This window comes from Plectropomus leopardus, chromosome 9 (genome assembly GCF_026936395.1).
Source record: "Plectropomus leopardus strain MGB_pleo_1.0 chromosome 9, ASM2693639v1, whole genome shotgun sequence".
Lineage (NCBI taxonomy): Eukaryota > Metazoa > Chordata > Actinopteri > Perciformes > Serranidae > Plectropomus > Plectropomus leopardus.
The window spans coordinates 27466770-27494038 of record NC_142184.1 but is presented as its reverse complement, the minus strand read 5'-3'; the positions used below and the strand labels follow the sequence as shown (position 1 = coordinate 27494038).

The window sequence follows — 27269 nt, the reverse complement described above, 5'->3', positions numbered from 1 at the left end:
AAATGAAATGAACTGCATCGCATGAGACTGAATCATTTGTGATCACTCTACAGATGGCAGGTTGCTACCAGAGTTATTATCTTTTGTATTTCTCCATCTATTTCATTTTTAATTTTTGTTTTTATTTCAGTTAGTTTTCAGAGTGGGTTTGCTAGTTTCACTCTAGTTTTTATTTATTTGAATTAAGTTTTTAGTTGTTACTTTTAGTCTTTTTTAAATCATAATATGAGAATATTTGTTAGGGGAAATATATTAGAAGTTAAAAATGGGTATTACAATATAAACAATGTATTATGAGGGCAGTTGACTCACAGTCATGTAGACATCCCAGTCTCAGTAAACACATGGACAGATGCCTCCTCATGTTTGTTGCGTCGACAAATCTCACCGAGTTGACAAAGACTGAAACTAAAGACATTTCAGGTATATTTTTATTTCAGTAAGTTTTGTAAGTACACAATTTCATTGCAGTTAGTTTATTTTTCCCCTAAGGTGTAGTTTCATTTTCATTTTCCACTACTTGTTTTAGTATTTACTTTAGGTTTATTAACTGTAAAAACCTTAGTTGTAACCGACCCAAGTTATCACCGTTGCATTTTTCCAGGTGCCAACTATTTTGTGACCACTTTGTTTTATCGTTATATGGATATTGCGTTGGAGGAGAGATGTGAGTGCATCTCTAACTAGATAATTTGAGATGCTTTGTTAAAGTTTTATCTTTTTTTTAATCTAAATTCTTATAAAACATCACAATTATAAGACATTCCTCGAATTTCATCAGCAAAATCTGTTGGGTCGGGAATTTGTGTGTTATGTGTGTATGTTTCGGCGTCTGCTGCTGCCCTATGCAAGTTAACTTTTTTTATCCAGTTTTTAAAGTTTTTAACCACTTCACATGTGCTATGTTTTAGTCATTGGTTGTTTATAGCGTGTCTTTTATCTGGATGGAAGTGTTTAAACATCGGACTTGTGAATGTGAAGATTTTGAGTAAAGAGCTGAGCTCGCAGCCCCACTCCAAAATGCTCTCGTAAAACACTGACTTTAACAAGATTCTCGTTTTTGTGTGCTTTTACTGGTTTGATACAAAGGGATCGCCTGCCTCGGAGTTTAAGGGGCCTCTGGGGATATTTCGGCTCACGGTTGAAGCCATTTAAGTCATCTTGGTCGTGTATTGTACACTTGAGTGACTAAGTCTTTGAGTTATAAATACAAACGTGATGGCTGTGTGTAAGTGTTGCCTTCCTACCTCTTCAAAGCTGAGGGAAAGCATCTGTGGTCTGTGGGCAGATCTCAAGGAGAAGGACAAGATACTCCTTGATTTTTCCTCTGTCGCCTCATCCCAGGCTAAACACATTGCAATCCTGAGATCCTCTGGCTATGAAAACCGGAACACGTCCACATACAATGATACAACTCTGCCATGGACCGGCTCCGTCAACACCGAAACTCCAGCTCCTGGGACTGCCGCAAAACAACCTAAGGCCCAGTGTGTTCTTCAGGGTGCAAAACCCAAAACGTCAGCAACCTCCACCCTCTGTCTGGGCACAGCTGCATCACGGCGTCTCATCGGCAGGGATAAGGTGAAGGCTCCGGTGAGCTTGACTCCCCGTAAAGGAGCCCTGGTCAGTGGTTCACAGGGGCAAATACGGTGCTCGCCTGTCCCCCCCCTCTTCTACCTGAGGACCTGCTGCCGGCCAACAGGTTGGACATCTTAGTCTGCAGGAATTCCCTCCTGTGGGCCCAGGCTTCAACCCACCACCTTCACCCATACCTCCGACCAGCTGTGGCTCTCAGCTGACCAAGGATGCCCAGCCGGGCCCCTGTCGACCACCTGCATCAGGAGCAGCCGTCGCCTAGCAACATCAACAAAAGGCTCCGTCAGGTCTGCGTACCCAGGTGCGGCACCCTCCCGCGGTGCTGGTTTGCTCGAATTTATAAATTTATTTATTTATCTATAATAATAATAATAATAATAATAATAATAATTATTATTATTATTATTATTGTTATTTTGAATATGTATTGGTGCTTGTTCTTTTGTTTTTGTTTTTTTAAGTTGATTGTGTGTAAATTGCAATGTACACTCTGCGCCATTGAAAATAAGGGTCTTCCTCAATGGCTCCCGACTTAAAGTATAAATAAAAAAATAAAAAATAAGAAGCAACTCATTGTACTATGAAGCTTTATGAGAGCAACCTCCTGAGCTTTATTTCTAGGCTTCATCACCTAAGTGACGTGCAATATTCTGAGAAAAAGATAGGAGATATGTGCTTATTGTTGTCTGTGGGGGAACTGAATACTGTATGATGTTAGATTTGGGGTGAATTGTTTCTTTCTTTCTCATTTTAACATTTGCCATTTCTTTCCAGAGTTCATGTAACATTTCTGTTTCTTCAGGACTGCTAACAGACCTGACAGACCACATGCTCAGCTTATCTACAACCTTGGTTTTTATTCTGACCTGTTTGTTAGATCAGATACCGTTGGTACTGATAAACACTAAGAGAAGAAGCTGTGTCTTTTGCTGTCAATGTGTGTTTGAAGAAAAGATTTTTTTTGGCGGGGAGAACAACCTTTAGGTTGTCAGTTGGTTTAATGATGCTAATGCTGAGTTTTTTTGGGGGGGTGGGGGGCTGTGTATCTGTGTGTGGGAATGAATTGAGAACATGCACGACACACGAGTTTCCATCCACATGTAGCACAAAAGAAAATGCAAAATTATGACAAAAAGAGCTTGCAATGGTGGTCCAATCAGATTATTTTCAATGCACAAATTGAAATTGTGCATACTGAGAGATGGATAGAAACGCACCTACAGTCTTTTTTTTTTCCCCATCGCAGGACGTCATTACCCGCGCCCATGTTTTGCAGAAACAGCCTCGGTGTCTGGAGCATCCTGAAGAAATGCATCGGAATGGTAAGGACCCGCAGATTTCCAGATGCATATGCTGCTTTTCTAAAGATGCAGTAAATGACAGAATCAGTACACCAATGCCAAAATGCCTGGACAGATGGAAACTTCTTTAATGGGAGGTTTAGATGACCAGGCCAGTTAGCTTAGTGTGATTTCTAGCACTGAGTGGTTGATATATTAGCCTTTGTTTCCAAATAAAACAACAAAGTAAATTACAAAAAAACAGGTTTTCAGTAGCCACATGTCATTTTAGGGCTCATGTCACCAGAGACAAGGCAGTGTTTGTAACTGTCACACATATGAAAAGACTTTTTTTAGTGTACTATATACTGCCCAGAAATGGTGTCAGCATCCATCTGTAGATATTTTCACATTATCTGTTCTTATTTGTTCAGTCAATAGTGAGAGTTCAAGCCCCAGAGAGGCAGAACCCTATTGAGTTTGTGCTGTTTTTTGTTATTATTTGTTGTCTTATGCTGCAGCTCAAACTGCTGTAAGCTAGAATGAGCCAGAAACATGAAACGTGGTCCAATAACTGGAATGATGATTGTAACGATAACAGCAGAATGTGAAAAACAAGAAACTAACTCAGGTTACTTTTTCAAAGCCAAAAATCTGCTCACTGCTGCTTGCAGTTTTGATTTTAGCAAGAGATCTGAGCGACTTCCTACTGATGGCCAAAAAAAAGGGCTTGACCCCCAGGATTGCCGCTTGCAGCTGTGATTTTATCTTGTATATGTTAGATTTGGGGTGACTGGGATGGAAAGCATCTTAGAAATTCAAATGATTTGGAACACATTCTGTCAGTGGAGGTCAAATCTAAAATACAGGCTTCATGTTGTGCTTTTCACAGGAACTCTCCAAGATCACGATGCCCATCGTGTTTAACGAGCCTCTGAGCTTCCTGCAGAGAATCACAGAATACATGGAACACACATACCTCATCAACAGAGCCTGCTCGATGCCCGACTCCATAGAACGCATGCAGGTCAGACACACACACACAAAAAACACACACACACAAACACGTCAGCCACATGCTTTTCACCTCCTACAGTTATTGCATTCATCACTTTATGGACTTTAAATAAATACATGAATAAATAAACATTGTGTTTATATTTTTGATGATCTGTAATTGTCTTCAGGCAGTAGCTGCTTTTGCCGTGTCAGCAGTTGCATCTCAGTGGGACAGAACTGGAAAGCCCTTTAACCCTTTGCTGGGAGAGACCTATGAACTCACCAGGTACACACACACACACACACACACACACACACACACACACACACACACTCACACACACACACACACACACACACACACACACACACACACACACAGTGCCCAGTTTGAACAGTTTATATAACTTCTGTCCCTCTCCACTGCCTCTCACAGAGATGATCAAGGTTTCCGGCTGGTATCGGAGCAGGTATCCCATCATCCCCCAGTCAGTGCCTTCCACGCAGAAAGTCTGGTCGGAGACTTCGTCTTCCATGGATCCATCTACCCCAAACTCAAGTTCTGGGGGAAGAGCATCGAGGCTGAGCCTAGAGGAACCATCACACTAGAGCTGCTCAAGTGAGTCCCAAAAGAGATGCTGGGGAGGGCGTGTGTGTGTGCGTGTGCGTGCATGTGCGTGCTTGCTTGCGTGCGCGCATGTGTATGTATGTATGTATTCATATCACAAAATTTCTGATCCAAAATCAGTTCCTCTTACATCTTTTCTTTTATCCCCTCTGTCACTTTCTTTATCCATCCTCTCTTCCTGGTTTCTCCTCTCCTCCAGGCACAACGAGGCGTACACATGGAGTAACCCTTCCTGCTGCATACACAACGTCATCATAGGCAAACTATGGATAGAACAATATGGCACAGTGGAAATAGTCAACCACAGGTAAACTATACACGAGGTGTAATCTTGTAAATCTTGTTTTATCCATCTAATACTTTAGTTTATAAAAAGTCAGAAAATAAAAATGCTCAGCAGACTTTTCTAAAGCCCAAGGTCACGTCTGTAAATTGGTCGTTTTGTTGGACAAACTGTCCACTGTTCAGCATTCCTGCCTGGCGCCTTCATTTGCTCCCAGTCACAGTGTTTACTCTGATACTTAAGACCGCAGCTTGTTGACTCTCTGTGTGACTTCTCAGGCAAACAATACATTGACCACTTTTTAAACCTTCCTACCTTCCGGCTACCTTCCAGCTTCCCCGGATGAATGAAGTTTATTTATCCAGGGAAGCTCTGCAAGTCTTGTATTATCATTATTTCTGTCACGCTCTGTCGTATTCACACAGTCGCACAGATTCACACCAGGAGCTGCGAAGCAGTCAAATCACAGTGTTGCAGTTTTCTCTTGCTCTCTGAGCTTCACTGTTGTGCTGTTTGGATAAATGCCTCGTGCATGGAAAACGGGGCAAACTTGATTGACATTTTCTGCAATCATTTTGAGGTCAGGTTTGTCTGGTGTCAGAACACCACACCACTTAGAAGGGTTTAAATTAAATTATACTCAGGATACGCGGAATCGCAATTAGTAAAAGTACTCTTTCCTCCTGAAGACCAGAAACATCCATTTGAGATTTCATTGCATCTTTATTAAAAAAAACAATAAAAGTTTGTCCATAATTTAAGATTCAAGGTCACTTTTTCCGCTCAGTTCAGCATAGTTCTGAAAAAAAAAAAACAAAAAAAAAACAGACAACAAAGCTTGGAGAGAGATGTTGACGGATTCTTCTTCCCTCCTCTTTTCTCCTGCAGCACTGGAGATAAGTGCGTGTTGAATTTTAAGGCATGTGGGTTGTTTGAGAAAGAGCTGCATAAAGTGGAGGGATACATCCAGGATAAGAAGTAAGAGTTTACTCTTTCAGTATCTTGCTGTGTCACCTTCTGTATGCATATTCTATTTTCTAGTTTGCAACATTTAGAAAGTCTCTGATTTTTCCTCATCTTTTCTGTGCACCTCTTCCTCTTCTCCCTCTCTTTCCTTTATTCCTTTTGTTTTCCTTGCTCTTTCCTCACATCTATTCTTTTTCTTGGTTGACTCTTGTCCTTTTTATATAATTTCCTTATTCCCCATACTGCTTCTTCTTTACTTTTGTTTTCTCCTGACCCTCTTCCTCCCATTATTCCTCTGCTTCCTCTCCTCCCCTCTACGTTCTGTCTTCCTCTCTCTAGTAAAAAGAAGCACTGTGTCATCTATGGGAAGTGGACTGAGTGCATGTGGAGCGTCGACCCTCAGGCCTACGAGGCTCACAAGAAGTCGGAAAAAAGAGGAGACATCAAGAAGCACAAACATGTGAGAGCAAGTGTGAAAATCTGTGAATTCACACCTGACTTTTCTTTCATCTGAAACTGCTGCTCGTATTTCTTCTCAACATTTTACGCTTTGCTCTTTTGTGTCTGCTGTTTTTCAAGCAAACTGAAGTTTTTAATGCAAATCTAAAAATCTTAGAGGCAGTATTTTACTGCATTTATTTCACCCGTATTCTGAATATACTTAAATTGCTTTTTTTTTTAATTGTTGTGCTTTTGGTGTTCCATTTATTTGTTTTCTTTTTCCTCTTGATTTCCTGTCGGTGTGCACAGCATTGTGTGTGGTCTGTTTCAGGTAAACCAACAGGCTTGTGTTGGCTGATGCTGAAGTCTTTAGCTATTCAGCTGTAGTGGTGATTTGTAGTGAAACATTAATAGCTGCAACATGTGTGTAGCCTTTCTGGCAGGTTTAAAAAGACTACTGAGGCATGATAGACGCATCCTGTAGATATAGTTCGAATAAAGTCACTTCTCATGTGATGTAAGGTGTCATTACCCCTAAACTTCAACATAGAGTCTTTTCAGAACAACAGCAGTTAAAATGAAGTGAATTTTTATTTTTAGGAGGAGCAGCAGGGAGCCGAGAACGATGATGCAGATGATATGCCTGAAGTCCAGGAGACGGTTTCTGTTGTACCAGGAAGCACTTTGCTGTGGAGGATAGACTCCAGACCGGAACACTCTGCTGCGGTATGAAGATAAAAAACACAATCAGTGCTGTTGTACTTGAGATTGGTCTCGGTCTCAAGACTAATTTTTAAAGGTCTCTGATTTATCTCAACCACATTTTTGCTCGGTCTTGTCTCAGCTTCAGGATTTTTATTTCAGTCCTTCGCCAGCATCTAAGTCTTTAGACTGCATTTATCAACACACTTACACACACTTTCTTTATACCTTAATTCCCTCTCTTCCTTCTGCAGATGTACAACTTCACCAACTTTGCAATGTCGCTCAATGAGCTGGAGCCCGGCATGGAGGCCATCTTGGCCCCCACAGACTGTCGCTTCAGGCCTGACATCAGAGCCATGGAGAATGGCAACATGGGTAATTACATTTAAACGGCCCTAATCAGTGTTTAATGGAGTTTTGTTTAACTGAACATACAGCGGCTTGTGTGGCAGAAACCTGATGATATGTATTTTTCTCTCTGTATGTGAAAAAAAACACTTTTCTGTGATGCTACTTTTCTTCTGCTGAGTATCTGAAAGTCTTAAATGACTTCTCATGTGATACAAAGAAAAAATATGGGACAATGCTGCCCCCTGCAGGGTGTCACTGTATTACGTCATCTTGTCGACCTTTCTTTCTTTTGCAGACGAGGCCAGTAAGGAGAAGGAGAGACTGGAGGAGAAACAGCGAGCTGCCCGCAAGGAGAGAGCCAGGAGTGAGGAGGAGTGGTCTACAAGGTGGGAAACACACACATACTAACTAACCAGCGTTGAACTGAACATCCAGATGGTGCAAACAAAACCATATTGTTGCGAGCTTTCACAGCACACTCCTTCGTAGTTTCATATTGGATCAAACTGATGATTGAGAGATTAGGTGTCGGCAAAAGATGCCCAGTTTTAAGCATGTCAACATCTCCATCATCTGTCAAGACCTTTGTCAGTGTGATGAGAAAGATAATGTTTTTTTGAAGATTTTGGAAGGAAACTTTAAGGAGAGCGAGGTTGTAAATACAAAAATCTGTAATACTTGATGATTATTCTTCGAGCTTCCATTTCAAAAGGAATTTAGTTTGGAACTCTTTTGTTTTTAACTCAAGTGCTGTTGTGACGGACGTAATGAGTGGAGTTTCTTTTATTGGAATCGTTAAAGAGATTCATGTGTCACTTAGACGTCAGGACCTGGCCCTTTAAGTTCACTCTGAAAGTTGCTTAGGGCAAGTTATTAAGTTTCCTGTCTTTTTCTCGTGTCAAAGTAGGTGTCAGTGTTAACAATGTCAGAGAGAGCACGAGGCAGAACTCTTAGGTCACAAAAGATGAAGAAAACACCTTCAGAGCGAACAGCAGGAACAGCAATCAGAATAACGCGTGTGGACCGGGTCAAACAGAAACGTCAAAGAAACAGTAACTGAAGACGTTGCTTTCTGTTGTAGTGCTCATGTCATGATGCATCAGCGGGTAAACTCTGCAGCTGTTCGTCTGTGTTTGTGTCTCTCAGGTGGTTCCAGATGGGCACTAACCCGTACACCAACTCCACGGGCTGGCTGTACACCGGCGGCTACTTCAATAGGAACTACAAAGACCTGCCTGATATCTACTGATAGCCTGCTGGCCTTCATTTTCCTCCTCTTCCTCCTCTATAACCTGCTATGACCTGCCTGTCAGGAAATGGAGAGAAATGCTAGAATCCGCACACCACCTTCATCGCACTGCCTTCATCACCATCACCTTTAAACGGACCGACAGATTGACAAGCAGCTGCGACCTGCTCGACATCCGCCGAGTCGTCAGGTCTTTTTATCTCCACTTCAGTCTCCTTCTCGTCATCTTGTGTGATCACATCACACTGCAACCAGCAGGCGTTTCCCATCTCTCTGCCCCGGCATCGTTTAGAGCACAAGAACCATTTTATCCCTGATAAATTGCAGCGGCAGAGAGCTGGTACGTGTGAAATGGCGGTTAAACAAACCCACAAACTCACAGATCAAACCTGAATGTTCTTTACAATCAAACTTTCTCCTTTGAAAAACCACCCACAAGGCAGGACGGCAACATTTAAAACGGTCACATATTACATTAAGGAGTGTGAGTAGAAAAAAAACATGAAGTAAAACATAATGATCACATGGATGGATGTATGGATCTGGACAGTCAGTCAACAGGGGAATCAGGGATGTGAATGCTCCTTTGACTGAAGATGAACCTTGAGGATGCTTTTTCTTTTTTTTCTTTTTTTTGAATACTAAATATAAATAATAACAGTTGACATTGTGCTCTTTGAGGAACAAAATTAGAAAGAAATAATGTTTGTTGAATTGGTCAAGATGAATTGAATGCAAGCCTGAGCTCATTATCGTCCACTAAAACATTTAGTATCCTCCGTTACCCTCCCATCAACCTTCTGCTTGAGTTTATGTATTAAAACAACGTCAAGACAACTGGCGGAAAGCCGACGTTTCCTCGACAGAAGGGTGGGATGTGCAGCTTGAGTGGGATCATTTATGCAGCTTGATAACTGGCTGACTTTACTTAAGTCATAGCTGAGAGTTACTGATATTAAAAACAGTCAAGTACAGAATACCTGATGTTTCAGCCTCCTGTTTTTAAATCTTTGCGAGAAAATGCAGAAAAGCTCTCATGCTCAAAGCAAATTTAAGGAACAGTTGTTTCCCCTCCACAGGCAGGTCAGAGGTCGGGGTCAAGGACACCTCAGCAGGTGTGTGAGCTTTAATATAATAATCAGATTTAAGTAGTAATAACTTCTTACAAAACCATCCTGCTGGCCATGTTAACTACATGGAGAAGGTGGATTAGCTGTGTGAATGATGGGAGTTTGACCATGTGAACCCTTAGGATTTACATTCATATGAATCTCTCACATTATAGCAGGATTACAAAAGCAAACAGTCATGTCAGTGTAATATAAGGCAACGTGCAACGCTAGATATGATGCTGTCCGGCTGGGCTGGATGTTAAAGAACGGATAGATTACTGAACAGGCGCAGAAGTCACCTACAAAATGTCATGTAAAGAAACATAAAATGACTATAAAGTGACACAAAAGACTCAAGAACTCTTTTCCATCAAACATGGAACCATTTCCAAAAGTTGGCTCTCAGCTTTTCTTAACCTGAAGTGCGAACCGTGACGACATCAGTGTGCGTTTTATATTTACAAATTGAAAGGAGAGGATGGAAAAGGCAACAGTGGAGAAATCAGTGTGCAGTGGACTGATATTTTTGCCAAAATAAAAAGCTTGGACAGCTATTGATATCTGTGATGAAAGAACAAAAGCTTGCAGGTAATCAGTGCGATTCGCCATTTTGCTGATACTGTTCACTTCCACTGTGCATCGCCACAAGAATCCTAAATGGAACCAGTTCAAGAAACAGAGCTTATTTGGTGGAAAAGAGACAAAACATCAGTTTTTTAGTGTCTCTTCTGGTCTGGGTGTCTTGCTCTCACACAGAGATGTGGGGCCTTTAACATGTCTGAGTCCAGGGCCCTGTTGTCTCGTAAGCCATCCGTTGTTTTTCTTCTGACACTGATTGTAGAAAAAAAGGTGACCTGCCACATATTAACAGTGAGTTTCACCCCTAAACTAAATTTTATTAAAAAAAAATAAAATAAGGAGTACTCGAATGAATGTTAGTACACAGAAAGAAAGTAAAGACACTCCTGAGAGGGACTGTCCACAGCTCTGCGGCGGACAGGAGAGCGAAACAGCTGAGCACACTGGATATTAAGTATTTGTACAGAAACTCTGAACTCGGTGAGTCGTCAACATCCTGCGCACAGTGATAAATAATCCCTTTACCTGTTGCTTTGCTCTATTTGAAGCAGATACAAATCGGAGGTTGCGTGGCTCGTTTGTATAAAACCATGGTTTGTTTCGCATCAGAATTTAAATTAAATAAATGTATCATGACCTTGTTACTATAATACACAAATCCTTCACCCGACCTGCAGACCTGTGTGCACTGATGAGGATGTGACTGTGAGAAAACGACTAGTTTGAAGAGCTTTTGTGGAGTAAAAAACAAAGAAAAAGAGCCTCTCAGTTGTTCTCCTTTCAATAACAGGAGAAACATCTATCGAGCTGCCCTAGTTAGTCCTAGAAACATTATTTTTAATACGTTTCCCCACATTTTCCTGCATTGTGTTTCCTGCAGTTTAAAAGTCACGTTTTCATCAGTGCATTTAGGAGCTGCGACGTATTTCACAAATTCTATGCAACTTTTGCACCTCAACATGAACAATACATGTCTGATATGTTATTGTACAGCAGCTTTACATCCTCCCCTCACCCCCAACACACACACACACACACACACACACACACACACACACACACACACACACACACACACACGCACACACACACACACACACACACACACACACACACCTTTAGCCTCTCATCTGTAGTCAGATGTATCTCCAGCTAATGATTTTGCCTTCTTAGTTTCTTAATATATTCCAAATAATTGGAAATAATTAGAACTTTTGGGGACTACACATCTTGGACCAACTTAACTTTTCATTTGTGTGTTTTTTTAAATTTATTTCCATGTCATGCTTAATGCCTTCTTTTTTTCGTTCCCGTGTTTGTTTTGTGTCTTTTAATTTATGTGTATTATTTATGATGTTTGAGGTTTTATGAAATACTTCTTTTGTCATTTTTTTTTCTTCTTTTGCTTATGTAGCTAATTCAAACAGCTCTTGAGTTCTTTCACTTAAACATGGATCTGTTTCTTAGAGGAACAGAGCGTCTAATCGGGGCTTGAAGTGAGCATCATTCACCAGCTTGTACATTGTACCGTGGCTGTTGCTTCTGTCAGATTACTAGCCGGTGCAGCGTGTAGGTAGATTTGTCATTAATAATTGAAACACTACTTGAGTTGAAGTTTACACAGGTCAAATGCTACAAATGAACAAACCTATAGTTGAAAACAAGTTTTTGACCATGATGTAATTTCAGCTATTGAATGGTCCACGCAGCGAGTAAACATGGAGCGGTGTCATTCACCAGTGCTGATTCAGACTCCACCAGACTAACGTTACGCCATTGAACTAGATCTGTGTTGCTTTGAGTGTCGTTTCTTTCTTATAAAAATGTCTTTTGTTGAGTTTGACTCTCCTTCTCTTGGGCTGTGTCACGGGGTTGTCGATGTTCTGTATGAGTACAAGTGCTGCACAGAAATAATCACAAGCAAAATGGCATATTATTTTGTGCAACTGATTTATTTTTATAGTATTTAAACCGTTTTTGGTGAGAACATTGTACCAGATGTTTTATTTTGAGGTGGGGGAGTGTAAGGGGTCATATCCAATCTGTGGACATCTTGGTAGATTAATGAGGGGGGAAATGTCTACTAATAAAATCCTAATTTCAGTTTATGACAGTGTCTGCTTCTTCTTTGAATAAAACGAGTACCAAGGAACATTACAGCACAGCTGTATATACTGAGTCAAACCACAGTACTGAAAATATCTGGTTCTTATTATCCTGCAGTCATTTACTGACTGCTTTCATGTGACAGCAATAAAAAAAAAGAAAAAGTAGAAGAAATGTAGAAGAAGAACTGATGCAATAAGTACAGTTCTGTGTAAATTTGTACTTTTCAAACTTCTGAGTATGTTTTACACATGTGCCTTGTCAGTGTGGGATGTTTGGACTCTGCACAGGCTAACAACAGTTCATATGCAGCTGTTTATTCCAAATTGGGACAAAAAGTTGGGCAAAATTTTAAAAAGACCACAGTTGCATCTAAAACTTGGTAGTTTTCATTTGAGCTTTATACTAAACAAATAGTCCCTGTGAAAAAAGATATGTTGCTGACATAAAAAAAAATAATTGAAAAAATCAGGACAAAATCAAGACAGTTTGTTGTTTTTATGTATTTGTCTTTTATTTATTTTTCCTGATTGAAATGTATTGTAAGGTCATAATTTGTCATTCATCACATTACATGGCATGATGCACCAGGTCTACTACACCCATTTACAGGAGGAATACACGGAAACATACACAAGGTTTTACAATGGGGAAACAGGAAGTTTAGCTCATTGCACTTACAACAGTGAATGGAACACCTTGTAATCATTTTTAGGCTCTTGACCCTTTTCTGTATTTTATTTTCACCCTCTTTTCTTTATTCAGTTGGGTAATTACATTTTTTTTTTTTTACACATCTCCATTGTCAAATTCTCCATCTCACCCTCTTCATCTCCATCTCCCCAAAAAATGATCTTTCCACCTCGAAAAATTACATGGAAGCCAGAATATTTTTCCCTTTTTTTTTATGTTTTTGATGTCATCTCATTTTACGAACACAACATGAATAGAAACTCTACACAGACCAATATGTTTTTAATATTTTTTTCTTATATCCGAATACAACTTTTTAATGAGTTTTAAACAGTCTGCACGAGCCAGCCACATACGTACACGATGCGATTTTTGTCGTTTATTCAAATTAACAACTGCTCTTGTAGGTTTTTGTTGTTTTTACACACACAAAGTACAAGTTTGGGCAGGGAGGTTCAGGCTTGCATACGCTCCAGCACGTGTCGCTGTGTGGTGTGCAAAGGCCTCTCTCATGCCTCTGTGTGCACGTGTGTGATTTACATGTTGCACAGAACATGTCCTTCATGGCATTTACATATTTATTCAAAGCGGACTCTGGTTCTCGTCTGGTATTTACACTGGAAAAAGATGGCAGCCCGTGAGGTGGGAAGTCGAAGAGGTTCAAAAGCTCAGAGGATGGGTGGGGTCGGGGGGTAGTAACTTTGGGCAGGGAAGGTGTCCAGGTCATGCACTTGTAATTTTATTTGATGATTCATTACAGGTGAAAGATGAATAAACGCTCCCTGATGGTTTTACAGTGAAAGATGGACTTTTCTGTTTCTTTTTTTTTTTTTTTTACAACCTCTCACCTATGAAACATTTACTTTTTATATATATTTATATTTATATATTTGTGTGTGTTTTAAAATCGTTCTCCGGTCCTGCTATACACGTCGACTGTCTGCACGACTGACAGCAAGAGCAGTGGTGACAGTTACTACACTACGTACTGTACAAGCACTGGATGCTACCTTTTTGGTTAAGAACACACAAACACACACAGTCCGGGTTTCCCAAAAGCATTCTAAGCTGCATTTAAATACCGTCAGCTCTTTTCCAGCTCTTTGTGGTGCTAAAAGTTTTCCGTTTCATGGCTGCACAGTCAGAAAAACACCAAATTCTGATAACAAATCAGTGCCACAAAGGGTGAAAAAAAATGATTCTCTGACTGTGTGTAAATGCAGCCTTATTGCTGAGACTCTTGATGTCGGATTCAAAAACGAGTCAAGTCTTTTGAGATTCCTTCTTTTTTTCTTTTTTTTTTTTTTACACAGATCCGATGGAAGCAACCTCTCTTGGCTACATGTCCCTTTGTGTTCTATTGCAAATTTTAAAACAAGAGTTTTGTTCCAAAGCAGAATTTAAAAAATGAATTTTAACTCCTTATATTTAGAAGTGTACATTTTTAAATTAAAATAACTAGTTTTTCTTTTTTCGGGGTGGGGGGGACTTAAAGAAGCTATTCCCGAGCAGATCTCTGTTTAAATTAGTCAACATTTTGATTTGGAACACAACTCGTAAGTTTTATCTTTTATTATTGTCTACATTTGTGCTTCAAACACCTCTGAAAAACCAGGCTGTGGCTTGGTGATTTTGCTCACTGGTGATTGCTGTGGTCTGAACTTGCGCTCCAGGATTTAGACAGACACCATGCAGAGTATAGACAGAGACCACGACTGGCTAGAGGGCAGTAACAGGATGGCTTTCTTCAGTGACCAGTATTGTAGTACAAAAGCCCTTGCTGCTATGCATATTTAAGTCACCTTCAGTGGCTGTATTCACACAGGAGCAAAAAATGACATTTTTTACACATTTTGACACAGATCTCGTTATTTATGTCTTCATGGCTGTGTCATTCAAATAGTGCTGAAGATCACACCTGTGTGTCATAAAGTGTTTTAAAAAAAATCTGATTTATTACGCCTGCATGAATTCAACCGCTATTTTCTATCGTCTATTGAACATCTCAGCTGCGATGCTGCATTTAGTAGTGTGCTTTCCTGAGGCAAAAGTGATTGAGGAACATTTTATTGAACATTTTATTTTTTTACAAACTTCCAAAAACAAACGACATACAATAGAGGAAGTTGCTATTAATTTGGATAACTTTAAACTTTCTCTCATATTATTTCTTGTTCTACTTTGAGACTAATTTGATGCTTCCATGGTGATGTCACTGATCAGGTGGCAGTGTACCCGCAGGGACGCGGTCTCTCCAGGCTCGGTGCTGTTTGTCAGGGGCCACGACCACATTCAAACAGAACCAGAATAATCAGACTCTTAATACTGGAGCTAAATGTAACTCAGAGGCCAAAACAAAACAAAAAATGTCAAGTCAATAAGCATGATGACCTGTAATCTCGCACATAAAGTAGGGCCAGGGAAACCTATGGAAGTAGATTTTAAAAGAACCAGTTGACAGCACATTACCAGAAAAATGGCATATCAAACACCCACCAATCTATTTTTTTGTGATAAAATAAACAGGATGACATCAAAGACTCCAAAACTTATCTTCAATGGACATATTTTTTTCTGTTTAGGCAGACTCAAAAACAAAACGAAGCAAAAAAATGTAGATCTTTCAGATTAATGTGGTTGTGCATTAATCTAGCAATAGATAACATCTGCATGAACATCATTTCTCACTCTGTGTAGACTTTAAATGATTATTCTTAAATTGTCCTTCTTTCTTTGCTCCCAGCAAGTTTTCTCAATATGATAAAAATAAATTCTTACATATAATAGATAAATCATCTCATAAATGTTTCACGAAAAATATATACCGACTTCTTTTGCACAATATCAGTGACTTGAGATAAAGTTTAGGGTTTGTAAAGGAGATGGGAGTTAACAGATATTTGTTTTCATGCCTCATAAAGCACCTCTTTTTAAATCTCTATTTTTATGTATAGCTTCTATGTAATTGCCTGTTCACAGCATGCTGAGAACTCCAAAAAGGCAGACGGTAAATTTGCAAATAACTTCTTCTTTTTTTTTTTTTTTTGATCCCAGGAATTTAAGTTCCACAGTATTTAGCTTATAAATTAATATTTTGTGGCAGTGCACCTTTAAACACACACACTCTCACCCCAGTTAATTCAATATAGGAATGCCTTGAACAGTACTTCACTAGTAGCCTACAACCATTTTTCTCAGTCAAATATAATCTTTAATCTTTAATATTATATCTATAATATGTATATATATATTTATATATATATGTATGTATCTGAACTGGCTTTGTGTTTCATCTAGATATTCTTTAAATACTTTTCTCTGCAAATAAAAAAAGTGCACATTCAGGTCACTGGATATTCCTGGCCTTGGTAATAAATAAAAAATAAATAATAAATACATAAATAAAGCAGAGCTTGTTTTTTCTTCACTCTTGTGTCAACAAAAAGCATATGAGGAAACATATTTAAATTGTATTATATATATGCTATATCTATATAAATCTTTATTTTTGTCCATATAAATCTCTGGACAACTGTTCCATATACTCAGTTACCCTCTTGACAGCTGTTCTGATGCTTTTAGAACAAGTGTGATAAATGCCTTTTATTTCCTTTTTCTGCAAAAACATACTTCTCGGATGTTGGTATGTGAAACAGCCAATGGGCCAACGTTTATCGTGGAACATCCTTTGCCAGAATTATTTTTGCTTGTGAACTTTTTAGTTTAACGCAGTTTTCCTTTAAAACAGACTTTTTTCAAATGGCATTTCTTGTTAGGGAGCAGAATATTATTTTTATGGCAATTAAAGAATATCTACTCCATGAAAAACATACTGACTGATGACAGTGATGCATCTGTGGCAGCAACACTGCCGTGTCTTTACTCAGAATCTCACCTCTAATTTCCCAGCTGTCCTGAACACATCTTTAGAGACCCTTTGGCAAAGAATCCCAGTTGAGGAGAAAAGGGGACCCTGAACCCGGTGCCAGGTTAACACAAATAAAACAGAGATCCTTTGTATTAACTCCTAACTTACCGGTGACTAATATGATACACAAACAAATTCACAGAATCTCATTTTGATCTATGAGTAATGCCAAAACAAAGAAATTTTGATAACAAATCAGATGTGTTAAACAATGATTGTGTGACTTTTCCCATTTGTGTATTTTCACTTCCCGTTTCTTCCTCATGTTGTTTTTTTTTTTCCAAATATGATTCATTGCATAGAAGGACTGGAGATGAGAGGTCGCCTCTTCTGCCCACCATATTTGTTGTGGTTGAACTCGTGTTTGTTTTCTTTTCTTTTTCCACATTGGATGATGGTTGTTAAATACACGCATACAGACCCCCACACACATACATACAAACATTAGGAACAGAACAATATAGAGGTGACTTTGAGGTTTTCTGCGCCGGGCGGCATGCGAAGGTTCCCAGCGAGCGTTCACACAGACAATATACAGCAGAAGTTGGTTGGTTCGTTGGTTTTGCTGAAGGCCTCGCAATGTTTGGCCCGACAGAGAATGTTTTTTGAGTACCGAACCGCAGATCCCACAATGCACTGCAGGAGCAACAGCAGGGAGAACACTGACCTGAGAAGTTTCCATGACAACTGACGGTCTGAGAGAGAGGTTTTCAGGGGTTGGGTTACAGGTCTGGACGCCTTCACGATAGAAAATGAAAAGTTAAAAAAAGGCAAGTGACTTTGTGACACACAACCGAGTTTTGTGTTAGTTTTGGTTCCTCAGTCACATGGGTGCTGATTTTGTTTTTTCTCTCTTTTTGACACCATTTTTCGAGTGTGCTTTCACACGTGCTGTGCACATTTGACAGAGTGACGACACATGCTGACACACACTGATGTGTAAGGAGCTCGGTGGGGCTCCCGATAAACATCCATCTTGGAGGATCAGAAGAATCACACTGAAACCCAAACCCCCGCAGGTGACGACGTCTAGTCCAGTTCTGCCGCGATGTGTGACTGGTCTGCTTTTCAGTGCCTCTCTGCTGCCCTGCAGTGCTTTCAGATCAGACTCCAGCTGGCCAATACAAGCAGCGTATCGCTTCCATCCACTGACTGGCTGATTGAAGACGCGATGCCTCACTGTTGGTTGGAGGAGAAGATCTGGGTGGTACCAAACTCTTGTTTACAGGTGAGCTCCTGCTCTCTGGTGTATTAGTACAGCAGTTGTACAATATTGGAGTACGTTTGGTGGTACGTTTAAGTCAGACTTAAGCGGTACATCAGTGGTAAGTAAGACAGACGGAGGCAACACATTTCTACTCCACCAACTGTTAAAATGACACAATATTGTGCTCTTTACTCTCTTACTCTATTGCTTTTATAAGTATTGATAATAAATAAGAGTCAGAAAATAGACGGGGGGTATGATGGAGGTAACAAAAAATTACAAAACATAAATAAAAGAAAAATAATTTTACAAACAATTATCAAAAACAAAGTTAATTTAAAAAATATAAATTAATCTTCCTGTGGCCAGTGCTCCAGCTGATATTAGTACATAAAAAAGGGTGGGATGAAAATATGCGTTTACAGGATGTAATAAAAAAATATGCCAGTTTTACTTCAAAATAAAATATTTAAGAATGATTAAGGCGATATTTGTTAACCTGCAACATAAAAACCAGGCGAATAACAAAACTAAATTAGAAAAAAATGAAAAGATAACACAAGAAATGATAACCACCGACAACAACATGAGCAATGTCTGAGAGCCAAATGTTGTGGAGCAGTTGGAGAAACTCCATCACCACAAGCACTGCAGGTAAATGTTGTCTTAATGGCTTTGTAATGGCTGAAAAACAACCCGACCACATACAGCTTCACTGCAAATACCAATAGATATTTTTTTTTCCTGTAAAAAAACGAAGGCTCCTCTTATTCCCGTGGCCTGATTCCTGTGTGTTGCTCCGGAAATCTCTCTTCTTTGTTATTGTTTACGTCGTCTAGCTAAGATGTGTTTCCCAGTGTCTTTATGGCCTCTGTTTAGTAACGATGAACAGTGTAAGGTCTTGGATATAAAGTTCCATGCATTCCAAATTCCTACATTTTTTTTAAATCCACTATACACTTCTTTAAAGACATGGCAAGTTGAGGATCGTTGGGCGGGGATTAGAAATAAAGAAGAATCGGCATTCAAGAAACGCAGACAGGTGAGGAAGAGGGGGAGCAAAAGGTTTTAACAGTTCCAATCTGGAATGTAGATAGAAACAAACCGTGGAAAGAAACGCAAGCCGACACACCGGTTCTCTGCGTGACGGCTACGTCGTTAGCATTGTCTTATTCATTCAGTGTGACATTTCCATTGATTCCTGACAGGTGATGTAAAATGAGGTCTTTAGTACCAGAAAAACCTGCAGTACTTCAACAGGTTTTATTTCATTTTCCCCGCTCTTTTTAGTTTGTTTTTTTACTTTGAGAAGAGACAGAAAAGAGAGAGGCAGCTTTGTTGCTGTTATTCGTAGTTTGAGCACAGGACTGTGAAACCAAGGATCCTACATGCCACCATGCCCGTGGTGAAGCTACCATCTCCTGTAAGCAGGAAAAAGCAGCTCTCATATAAACGGTGAAGTCGTCAGCGTATGGGAGTAGAATTGCACCACTCTTATTTCCTTCATTGAAGCTGCAGTGTTAAATCCACATGGAGGGCTGAGGTGGAGCATGGCTTTCACTGGTTCACTCATCTTCAACTGCTGCAAAGATCTCCAGTGATCTTAGTAGAGCTTTCTCTACTGGCATGGACAGGGAGCGGCAAAACCCAAAAAACCGACATTTTTGGCTGCCAGTTGCTCTTTTGTGATTAAAAGGTGGAGATGTATCTAACTGCTACAGGTTATTTCGAAAGCTTCGTGGTAGTGTGGTGAAGACTGGGGACGGAGCATAATCCATGTAAAGATGCATGTTGGCTTGGCATGATCTGTGAAAAAACAAAAAAAGTCATTTAGGCCTCTGTATATTTGATATGTTTATAAAGATCTTTGTAGATTACAATAATATCAGTGCTACATTATATTCTTAAATGCCTTTCCAGTCACCCAATGTCATTTTACAAAACCATAAGACCGTAAATACATCATGAAATTAATAACCAAATAACAAAAAAAGCCAACAGTGAACTGATAAGCAGATGAATGGATGTTTACTCATAATTAACACGTTGCTCTATTGTACAGTAACCATAGATGCTTTGCATGAGAAGTTTTATTCCGCTGTCACTCCACCAAAGTGGCCATCTGTAACTTTTGTCTTTTTGTAAATAAGAAAAAGCCTTGAATATTTCTCTTAATTAAATACCATGGCAAACATTGTTTAGCACACACAAACTGCTGCCTTTTCAGTATGTAAAATTGTACTCAACAATTTGTTGATTACAAAACTCTCTCTTGTAGCACAGGGGTCCAACAAATCAACAGTGTCTGGGTGTGCTGAGCATTGAAGTGGAAAATGCAATGGACCTGGAACTTTGCAATCATTTGTGACCGTAGACTAGATCACAACAGACAGGAGGGGGAAATTACACAATAGTCAGAATCGATGATCTGATTCAGTGCTATGAGTCTAATTTTATCCAGCTGTCTTGTGTATTAAAGGTACTTGGAAGTTATTGGTAGAGAAAGTAATTAGTTTGGAAACATTTTTTAATGACAAAGACACACAGGGAGCTTCTTTACTCAAATGAGTTATTTCTTTATAGAGTTGTGATGCTGCAAAAATGAACCTGGCCACTAGGTGGTGTGTAAGCCCAGGAAATGCATCACTGATCATGAAGGGTCAGCCAGCTCATAAACCAGTTGTTATTGATAAATCAAAGGCGACTGGACTTCTGCTCCAATCAAAAAAGCTTGCAAATATTTCAATTATGTTTTGGGAAAACAAAACCATGTTTTCTTTTGAGTTTTACGAAGTGAAAATCAACAAAATGGACCTAAACATGGACAGAATTCAGCAAAAGCCCCCAAAACAGCCATTTTTTTGTTGTTGTTTTTTTCTAAAAACCCATTATTCATATGTTTTTGTGTGTTTCCAGCATGAGGCAGCTGCACCAGGCCGTCGGAGAGCATGGCCAGAGATATTCCTAACATCCCCCGACAACATGTCATCCTGTGCTGACACAGCACCTGTCGATACAATGGGAAGGGCACATGTTACGTTGCTGCCTGAAATAAAACAGGAGTGAAGTATCTTGTATAATCTGGCACTTCAAATTTGCTTCACAGCCCTGAAGTTGAAGCCTTTCATTGTGCAATCTAGAAGGGCTTCATACACTTTGCCTTGGTATTTGTTCAACTAGAACTTATTCCACAGTCTGCGTGCTGCAGACTCTTTCTTTCCCATCCTTGCATCTAGTCATAAACCTTCTCCCTGCTTCAGACCAAACAGAATGAGAGAGCTCTTCAGAGTTTACATAGACACCGCAGTAATTAGCCACAATGCAAAACACCTGTGTGCCCCACACACGAGCATCGCCTGCAGCCACTCAGGCCTCCAGTGTCTCTACAATATATTTCCACCATGAGTCCTGCAAATGACACTTAAATGCAAATATTCTGCATTGCTGATTTAGGCTCAGTGTACCTTGTCAATTTAGGAAGAAGTAAGAATGACTTTTAATAGTTTTCATCACTTAAACCTGTAAAACATACTGGCACACACACACACAATGACTTAATTTGTCATTTTTTGTGTCATGAATGGCTTAGATTTATGTATGTGTCTTACTAACATTTGTAAATAATCATAAAAGATACGTATTTATTCATTTTTTGCCAAATAGGGAATCAGACCTGCTTTTGGAGTATATAATCACACACACACACACATTGTCTTTGCCCCCTCTATAAACTGCAGTTTTCTGGGAGCTGTGTTTCTCAAATGAATATACACTATATGCATTACTTTTTTTATTTATTTATTTATTTATTTTAGAATTGCTGCCTTCTGATTTTCTCTTCCACTGTGCTTGACTCAGATCAACTGCTCCAAACATGCTGTATATTTGTATGTGACCAGCATCAGACATAATCCAGTGAACACACGACTCCCCCAAAGGGCTGGTACACAACAAACAGCGATCTGACTCACTGGACAGAGAGATGGAGGGAGGGGAAACGCATTATATGACCAAAAGGACACACAGTATAGACAAATAGTTCCAGTTAAGGGATTTTTTTGAATGCAAAAGCATATGATGACATTTCTGACAGTTGTATCTTTTCAGTGTTGTGGTAAGAGTTTGGGGAAAGCCCTTTTCTGTTTCAACAACACATCTCCCCCGTGCACAGTTTTCCAGCTGGTGCGAGAGAAGTTGGCTGATTTGCAAAGAGCCGGACCCCAACTCCATCCAACACCTTCAGGTCCGGACACCCCAAACTGACATCGGAAAACTTATGGCAACAAGCCTAAGTGTTGTGTTGCCTCACATCGCCTGTGTGTACTTGAACACACCAGACAGACTACGAACGACGGCCAACTAGCATGTATGTTCTGCACCTGCTTGAGAGGAAATAACTCTCCATACCAGCAGGTGGCAGTAGTCTGTATTCATTATTTAAAAAAGGGAAACCAGAGAGCTGACAGGATGCATTCAAGACTTTTGTTAGCTTGTTAGCACATTACCAAAATCACCCGATATTGAAATTATATTTACTGTGCGCCAGGGAACTTTGAGACAAACAACACCAAACTGTTTCCGCTTAAGAACTGTGACTAAAAAATAATCTCGCCTAAAGTATCAAATTTGTTTTGATCTCACTCCCTTTTGACTTTAGTTGTTTGTTTAATGTCCCCTTCTTGTGCGTTGAGCTGAACTGCACATCAGAATGAATTTATTTATCAGATTCAACATGCTGAATTGGCAAACAAACAAAAAAAAAAAAAAAAGCCCACGAGAGCCAACCAGTACCAACAATGAGGGGCACACTGCAAAAACTAGGGTGAAATATGGTCCCTGGTGGCTCGACATTGACTGACGGCCAACTGGCGACTTGGTGTGTTAAGACCCTTAGGGCTAATACCCATGGTTTAGAAATGAGATGTTCAACTATCACATTAAGTTTGACATGTTTTGGGGCTCAGATACTTCTGACCATATAGTGTATCCAAAGTTGAGAGAGCGAGACATTTTTCTCCATAGGTGGGTGGAAGCAAGTACAAACAGAAGAGAACAAAAAAGGGTTCTTCACAGTTATAGAGGAAACAAGAACTGCAGAGAAAGTGAGAAAGAAAATCCTGATAGAGAGAGGAGAGCGATGAAATACAGCATTAAAGTGAGAGCAGAAGAAGAGGAGAAAGCAGTGATGTTTGACAGCAGCAAGAGAGTGTGGGAGGAGAGAGAGTCACATGAGGCAGTTAGTCATCGCATGACTGCACAGCACACAGACACATGCAGAGTCCAGGCTCAGTACATTATCTTTTATGGCACATATGCAACGCTGTGCTCACTCTGAAATACAGCAGCAACATCAATGCTTGCTAATCCCCCCGTGGTGCATCAAACATTTCCAAACCCACTGCACCAGGCAAAAGACTGTACTTCCAAAGGAAAAAAGAAGAAGGATGTAACCAATTTTCCTATCTGTGCTTCTTTTTTTACTGCCTTAAATCACATAATACACATTGACACCCTGTATCAGAATGAGCTGGTATTACTGCTCAAACCTATCTGCTGAAAAATACAGTCATACATGACAAATTTGCGATATCTTTTATGTAAGCGTATGCAGTTGAATGTGTCTGCAAAACATTCACTGTCAATTTTAACTTCGCTACAAAATCTACTCTCGGCAAATAATGCTCGAAGCTAACTAATGTTCCCAGCAAAACAATGCTAGCAACCGTGACTTGAATGGTCATGACTGCCAATTGTTCCAACAGCTCATCAATCTGAAGCCCCAATAGCCAGATATATTGGACCAAAGTCAATTTGTCAAAATAGCCTGGTATATTGAAAACAAACTCCCTCAAAAAGACGCATATGGATAATTATTATGCAGAATAATGTGTCATCAGACCTTCCTACTATGGCAAAGGCATGACTTACCCTACTCTGCCTCTGATTGGCTAGTTTAGTTGGTTAGGTTTAGACAAGAGGCTTGAGATTGGTTAGTGGATGGGTCCTGGGACGTTCACCTGGGAACCTTGTGTTCGCTTCCCGTATGAATGTAGAGCCAAATCATGATGTTTATTTATACACCTGACCATGTGTGTTTGTTGCCTAATACTAACAATGTGCTTCTGTTGAAAACCCAGCATTGGTTGCGGTATCCCAGGAGATCAACAGCAGATGCAGGAGGATACCTACAGCTGATATGTAGATGCAAAAGCCCACTGACAAAGCGGCGATAAGTGACGACTTTGGACAAGAACATGTTGGAATATCGAGGTGAACCAGTCAATGGCAGAGTAGGTTATGGCTGACAATCTTCTGTTTGAAGATTGCCTCCGGACAAATGGCCCTTCAGAGCAAAGCACATTTGTTTTTGGGATAGTGAGCTGTCAGTAAAATGAGTTCACAGTCCAGTAGAACATTTTTCTGACTATTGGGGTTTCGGAATTATGAGCGATCAGAAATTTTTTGTAATGTACAGTATGTAGGTTAAACCTGTGATTAATCGAACCTCTACTTCTTAACCTTTATCCTACAAATACTGTATTTGTAAGGAGTTAAAGCTAATTCGTGTGAAAAACAAATTATAGGTAGTACTCGAGCACGGTCTGACTAATTTGGCATGTTTATAGTCCATTTAGGAAGAGTTTTTCTTTATTAATATTATAATTTCAAATGCATTTTTTTGTTTTATAGGAGTTTGTTTCACTGGTATATATTTAAGCTGGGAGGCCTTTATTTAGTCATCTCAAAGAGAAGATAAAAAACCCCAAAATATACCTTGGATATTTTTAGATTTCAAAAGGCACCGATGGCGCAATGATGCAGAGTCATTGCACAGTCAGAACAAAAGGGAACAAACTAGGTGTTGTGAAAGACGTCACAGTTTGTGAGACTCAGTGTCTCACACTGAATGGTGATTAAAGATGCTGATGCCAGTTTAGTTTAAGTTTTCGTTTTGAGCAGCGTTTTTCTTTGATTCTTTGGGTTATCAAGAGACAAAGTGAGCTATAAGGCTGATCCTCTTTGATGTTTCACTGTCGTTTAGGTGAAAATCAGACATTTATCAGCGCCATGTTCTTGGAACAACAACTGCTTTTGCTGGTTTGGTTCTGGCCGAGCTGACTGCAGGCTTTTAAAACTCAAACAATCCAGATGCCAGTGATTTCAGGAGCAGACCACAAAACAACAGCTGCAAAAACACAGAAGCAACGACAAAACTGGCTTCAGGCTGCACTGGAGGAACAAGCAGCGCAGGCAGCTTGTCTCTGCATGACAAAAATTGAGATATGGAGATGGAGAATTACAGATGTACAAATGCCCTGAAGACAAAGTGATAAGTAAATTAAAATTGCGCTTTTGTGCTCAGTTTGTTTCTTGAGGGTTAGAAAAATGTTGTTCTGTTTCCTCATTTTAAAAAAAGATGCCCTGTGGAGTTTTGTTACGAGCAAATTATATTTACATTTGGTCTTACACACTAAAATATAATGTGTGCCATGTTGAGGTTTATGAAACATGCCAAATATATTTTGTTTCCTCATAAAACAGAGGTCAAAAAGTGCACTGGGAGTTTTAAAAAGTTTCTTTGAAGACTGTTTGTTAACAATATGGTAAACCTTCCAAGCTAAAGAAAAGTACGCAAATATAATAACTCATATGGGTTTCAAAAGCTGAATTCTTCTTTAAAAGCAATAATTTTCAGGTGTACTGAGTCATCCTGCAAAATCACATGATCTGGATGATGCAAAACCTACATAAATATAGACTGTCGGTTACAGTGGGGAGCTTAATGATGCTGTAAATGAAGCTTTAATATCTTTCCGTCAGCCATGAAAATGACTACTTTAATAAACACGCACAGAATCAGTGCTAGCAGAACACATTATTCTGCTGTAGTTAACTTTCCAGTTTTAATTTGAATCTTATTCACTTGTACCTCCTTTCAACCAATTAGCTTTGGTTCTTGAACCAGTTCCTATCAGGAGTTTTAGAACTACTTTTGTGTGGAACCATTGTAATCAATGATGTCGCACAAATGGAGGGCATTGCACAAAGCACAATGAAAGTAAACAGTTGTAGCAAAAGGGCAGATCGCATTGCAATCAAACTTTTGTTCTGTTATTTATTTGTTTCTATCCAAAAAACACAAGCGTCACCCAACTACTGATGGGACCACTGCACGCTCTTCTTTTCCAACAAATTTTCCCTTGACTTCTCCATTCTCTCTTTCAAACATGTAGAATATAACAGGCCCACTGATGTCGTCACGGTTCACATTTCGGATCAAGAGAAACCAGCCATTCTCATTCCACACCCGTCACATACCGCCGCTTTGTTAGTGATTTAGTGTAAGATAACGACACCAAAAGCCACTCGGCATGGCAGTATGATACACTGACAATTTATAACGCGTCTGGAGGGAATCTGATGTGGCCATATGATACACCGCTGGACAGCATCTGGTTGATTCACTGATGGTTACAATGTAATATAGGGAGCTGGAAGGCCCTTAGAGGATGGGTGGGTAAGAGGGGCGGTCGTTCGGATCCAACAAACCCTGGACTTTCACCCAAAAGCCCCGTGTTCACTTCCCAAATGAACGTAGAGCCAGACCATAATGTTTTTTTTTCTAAATCAAACCATGCGCTTTTGTTGCCTAAACCTAACCCCCTGTACCTTTGTAGCCAAATTCTAACCATCCTCTTTTGTTAACATCCCAGCGTCGGTTGCCAAGTGCTTTTGTTGCCAAAACATAACCATGTGCTTTTGTTGACATCCCAGCGTTGGTTATGGCATCCTGGAACATCAACATTAGGTGCAGGGGGATACCTAGATGTGAAAGTTTACTGAAAAAGTAGTGATATGTGGCGACTTAAGATGACAATATATTGGAAATACCTTCTATTTTTGGTTCCAGCTCAGAACTAACTTTTTGGGGTTGTCTAATTCTAATTCTTCTAAACCTTCCAAGCTCAGGATTTAAACTTTTCAGACACTGATTCCTTTCAGTTGTAGCTTCAAGAAAGACGTGGCATACTTCAAACATGTGAAATAAAATCCTAATTATGATAACAGTCAAACGAAAACTACAAAGTAGATGTTTAGTTTTTTTACTCTGAAGAACAGAATTTGGAGGGGATAGTTTTACATTG

General features: G+C 39.7%; 2 protein-coding genes across 10 annotated transcripts in view; one reads left to right on the top strand and one right to left on the bottom strand.

Moving 5' to 3' along the window:
- The window catches only part of LOC121946821 (oxysterol-binding protein-related protein 2-like), a 28989-nt gene extending 16692 nt beyond the window's left edge, over positions 1-12297 (top strand). For both annotated transcript variants that reach the window (XM_042491588.2, XM_088082422.1), the window contains 11 exons: positions 2843-2918; positions 3769-3903; positions 4064-4161; positions 4312-4494; positions 4703-4810; positions 5675-5764; positions 6092-6212; positions 6794-6919; positions 7150-7273; positions 7545-7635; positions 8396-12297. In XM_042491588.2, the coding sequence (XP_042347522.2) occupies positions 2843-2918; positions 3769-3903; positions 4064-4161; positions 4312-4494; positions 4703-4810; positions 5675-5764; positions 6092-6212; positions 6794-6919; positions 7150-7273; positions 7545-7635; positions 8396-8498 (1255 nt within the window). In that variant the 3' untranslated portion in view covers positions 8499-12297. The remainder of the gene's footprint in view (positions 1-2842; positions 2919-3768; positions 3904-4063; positions 4162-4311; positions 4495-4702; positions 4811-5674; positions 5765-6091; positions 6213-6793; positions 6920-7149; positions 7274-7544; positions 7636-8395) is intronic.
- Positions 12298-17274: 4977 nt separating this feature from the next.
- The window catches only part of bsna (bassoon presynaptic cytomatrix protein a), a 190744-nt gene continuing 180749 nt past the window's right edge, over positions 17275-27269 (bottom strand). For all 8 annotated transcript variants that reach the window (XM_088082414.1, XM_088082415.1, XM_088082417.1 and 5 more), the window contains one exon: positions 17275-19929. The gene's annotated coding sequence lies outside the window, so the exon portion shown is untranslated. The remainder of the gene's footprint in view (positions 19930-27269) is intronic.